The 3,644-nt window shown below is 35.3% G+C and overlaps 1 protein-coding gene across 1 annotated transcript; it reads left to right on the top strand.

Annotated features, from left to right (window-relative positions):
- Positions 1-218: 218 nt before the first annotated feature.
- On the top strand, positions 219-3,141 carry LOC140054948 (arylsulfatase A-like). Its single transcript, XM_072100090.1, has 4 exons — positions 219-475; positions 996-1,631; positions 1,823-2,081; positions 2,458-3,141. The coding sequence occupies exons 1-4, from the start codon at positions 249-251 to the stop codon at positions 2,920-2,922; spliced, it is 1,587 nt and encodes a 528-aa protein (XP_071956191.1). The 5' UTR covers positions 219-248; the 3' UTR covers positions 2,923-3,141.
- Positions 3,142-3,644: the final 503 nt, after the last annotated feature.

Genomic DNA, 3,644 nt, shown 5'->3' with positions numbered 1-3,644 from the left:
TGGTCTTATGTATCATCGACCGATGTCGTTAGATACAACATAACTGGCTATCGTCTTTGAGACAAGCCTTATTTGTATTTAAAATAGGCAGGCACGGTCGGTCAGCGACAGAGAAAAGTGTATTAAAAATTAATTAGTTTGGGTGACGTGTATGTAATGAAAGTAGAATCGGGTTGCATTATTCACCCACCACCTACATCTATTGTTTTTTTCTTTTACATAGTATTATCTACTCTCGAATCGTATCGATGGACAGATTCGTAATATTATTGGAACTGTTTTCAATCATGCCTGCTCTGGCTGCAAATAGTAACAAACCAAACTTCGTGATATTTCTAGCCGATGATATGGGCTTTTCCGATCCTGCAGTTTACGGCAATCCGTTGGCAGATACACCAAACATCAATAAGCTTGCTAAAAATGGTTTGAAGTTCACGCAGTTCTACAGTGCTTCGTCTGTCGGCAGTCCATCAAGGTAAAGGTTTTAAAGCCTATGTGACTAGGCCTGCAAAAATAATAATTTTAGCGTGTCATTTACTTCTGGTGCATTTTATGTTGCAAGTCTGTATAATGGTGCCTTTGAATATCAATCAATTTAAATTCGGACGCAATTTATCTTTAAAAATATAATATCATAAAAAGAGAAAATGTAACTCTTTCAATGCACCTTGCGTGTAGGCTAGATGGAAACAATATTCATGAAGAAATGTTTGTCCTGTTGTTAGCCTTGGTTGAACCCTCTGATGCATAATTTGAAAATCATGAGCGGATAAGACAGTGGAACCATAATCCATAGTCTTATGGCAAGGGTTTGAGGGTCACTCTCTTATCATGGTCCTGGTGGTACACGGACTATACACCGTAGTAAGTGTACACAAAGTGTTCATGTGCATTTTAGAGAACCTGGTACACCTTTCGAGACAACTAAGTGTACTAAGCTCACACAGCCACTGTTGCAAAATATTGGACCTTTTATTCTGTTACTTTTATAACAGAGCTGCAATTTTAACTGGACGTTATCCAGTTCGTTCAGGTGTCTGGGGAAAAGATACTGCAGTCTTTAATCAAGAGTTAACAGGAGGTTTACCACACGAAGAAATAACCATTGCCGAAATGCTAGCCGAACAAGACTATAAATCAGCTTACATTGGAAAATGGCATCTTGGTGTTGGATACGACAGAGAATTTCTTCCGTTGCAACATGGTTTTGATAAATACTTTGGTGTACCACACACACACTCTGATTGTCCATGTGAGATATGCTTCTATCCAGACGAACCGTGTGACTACGATGAATGTATAGTTAAACATGCTCCTTGTCAGCTAATGTATGGAAACAGTATTCTTGAACAACCAGTAGATTTGACCACACTATCAGAAAGATATGCTAGAGCAGCTACAAGTTGGATTCAGGAGTATTCTTGCTCAAGTACACCATTCCTTCTATTCTATGCATTCCAGCATACACAAGTTCCACAGTTTGCCGGTCAAAGATTCGCAAACAAAAATGTTGGTGGTCATTACATCGATTCTTTGGCAGAATTGGATTGGCAAGTAGGACAAGTTATTGATGAATTAATGAAACACGATTTGCTTGAGAATACTCTCGTAATATTTACCTCAGATAATGGGTAAGTTCACAACACCGTGTATAGTAGGGATGAATAAATGTATATTATTATGTTATGTAAGTAGGCATGTGGTATATATACGTGTAAAGTACAATGTACACGCTATATATTAGTCGTTAATTTATTCTTTATCTCAGTTGAAATTAACTAACGTTTCTTAAATTATAACCGGACATTGTATGCCCTTTTAGTCCAGATTTAGAACAGATGGAAAATGGTGGATTTAGCGGCCAAATGCGATGTGGAAAAGAATCAACATTCGAAGGTGGACATCGTGTACCAACTATACTAAGTTGGCCAGGCCACATTAAAAGCGGCATATCATTAGAATTACTTAGTCATTTGGATATATGGCCAACACTTCGAAGACTAAGCGGTTCTTTGGAGGATGATTTTAACGTCGTTCTCGATGGAATTGATTTTTCCAATGTTATTTTTTCACACACAAAGGTTAGAATTGTACATACATTGGATATTAATTAAATCGTTTTTATTAAAATGCCTATATTCACTCAAATCCATATAGATTTACGAAAAACAATTATTGTAGCCTACTATAGATTGATATGTTCTGCCCTAACAAGATATCAAGTGTGAAATATAGGCCTATTTATATATCACCGGAGAAGGTTTATAATTTGTTCTGTGCAAATGTCTTGCTTATCTACTGTTTCTTACAAAAGGGAGAATGCTGTAGAGAAATTATTTGTGACATTTGACACTTTTAGAACTTTCTTAAACATATTTTCTTTTCTTTACAGTTTACATTTGTTAACATTGTACATCATTTTTTAATTTTTTTTTATTGTATTTTATAATATCATAGAGCCGCAGAAGAACGATTTTGTATTATCCCACAAGGCCAGATCCAGAAATAGGCGCAATAGGTATCCGTAACAATCAATATAAAATTCAAAATATTAGTTGCGAAGAAGTGTGTCCGAACAGCAACGGAGGATGGCGTTGTGATACACAACCATACATTTTATACGACCTCCTTCTTGACCCAGAAGAACGCCATGCATTGTCCAATGACACAGATCACTATTGGTCGACACTGCAACTTATGACAGAACAGTTGTTCAATGTTTCTAGTCAAATCGAGTTTGGTGAAAGTGTTCTTACAGATTTCGATGTCACAGCCCAGATGTGTTGTGACCCCGAGTGCAAACCATTTCCACACTGTTGTAAATGTAAATCACAATATAGCGCTGATCTTTTTCCACTAGACCAATCATGTCACGGGTCTATGGAAAAAGATCAGAAACATGGAAACAGACATCGAATTTAGGCACCTTATGGTATCCAGATTACACTGTATAGCTTTCACATTAATTGGCTGTTTTGATTTATATTTCTATCCACATTATAATTATTTTGCAATAGCACTTCATATATTGATTAACGATAATTTGTTCCCCTGAAAAAAATTGTTTTAATTATTGGAGTATTTTAATGTCACATAATAGTTGACCGAAAATTGGATCGGAAAAAATAATTAAACTGTAATTAAAAGCAAATTGGTTGCCAGCCACAGCTTTTGTCAGTGGTCTAAATTAAAATGGAATTTCGTTTTTCATTCGTTTGTTCAATAGACTTCAATATAACATTATTTACAATGACAGATAACACTGAAAAATGCAATTAAACATCCATCTATAATTCTAATTGTACGATAAGCTTACTTTGCTTAAAAGTGCTTTATCGGTGTTGTATTTCTGTACCCTGTGTTGGTATTTGTCATAAGCATTGATAGTGGTACAATGAGAGAGTTCTCAATAACTGAGTTTAGTGTTCTTTTTTATCCATTTGTTCAAATAGACTTCAATATCAAAAACAAATTTCGCAATGACAGATCACATAGATTGTAATTAAACGGTACGTCCATCATGCTGACAAGTAAATTAATATTCCTAATTACCTAGTTTGCTTGTTGAAAAGTTATGTGTAATAGAGATATATTGAGAGAGTCTTAAACTTTTAAAAATTTTTTTCACGCTTTTAGTTTACGAC

Source organism: Antedon mediterranea, chromosome 7 (assembly GCF_964355755.1).
Source record: "Antedon mediterranea chromosome 7, ecAntMedi1.1, whole genome shotgun sequence".
NCBI classification, from domain to species: domain Eukaryota; kingdom Metazoa; phylum Echinodermata; class Crinoidea; order Comatulida; family Antedonidae; genus Antedon; species Antedon mediterranea.
Note: the sequence above shows the minus strand (reverse complement) of the source record. Positions and strands in the feature narration are given on the sequence as shown.

What these genes read in the sequence shown, in the direction of transcription:
- LOC140054948 (XM_072100090.1), top strand. Translation starts at nt 249, where the DNA reads ATGGACAGATTCGTAATATTATTGGAACTGTTTTCAATCATGCCTGCT. An exon ending in TCTGTCGGCAGTCCATCAAG is followed by an intron (nt 476 to 995) that starts GTAAAGGTTTTA and finishes CTTTTATAACAG; the next exon opens with AGCTGCAATTTTAACTGGAC. An exon ending in ATATTTACCTCAGATAATGG is followed by an intron (nt 1,632 to 1,822) that starts GTAAGTTCACAA and finishes ATGCCCTTTTAG; the next exon opens with TCCAGATTTAGAACAGATGG.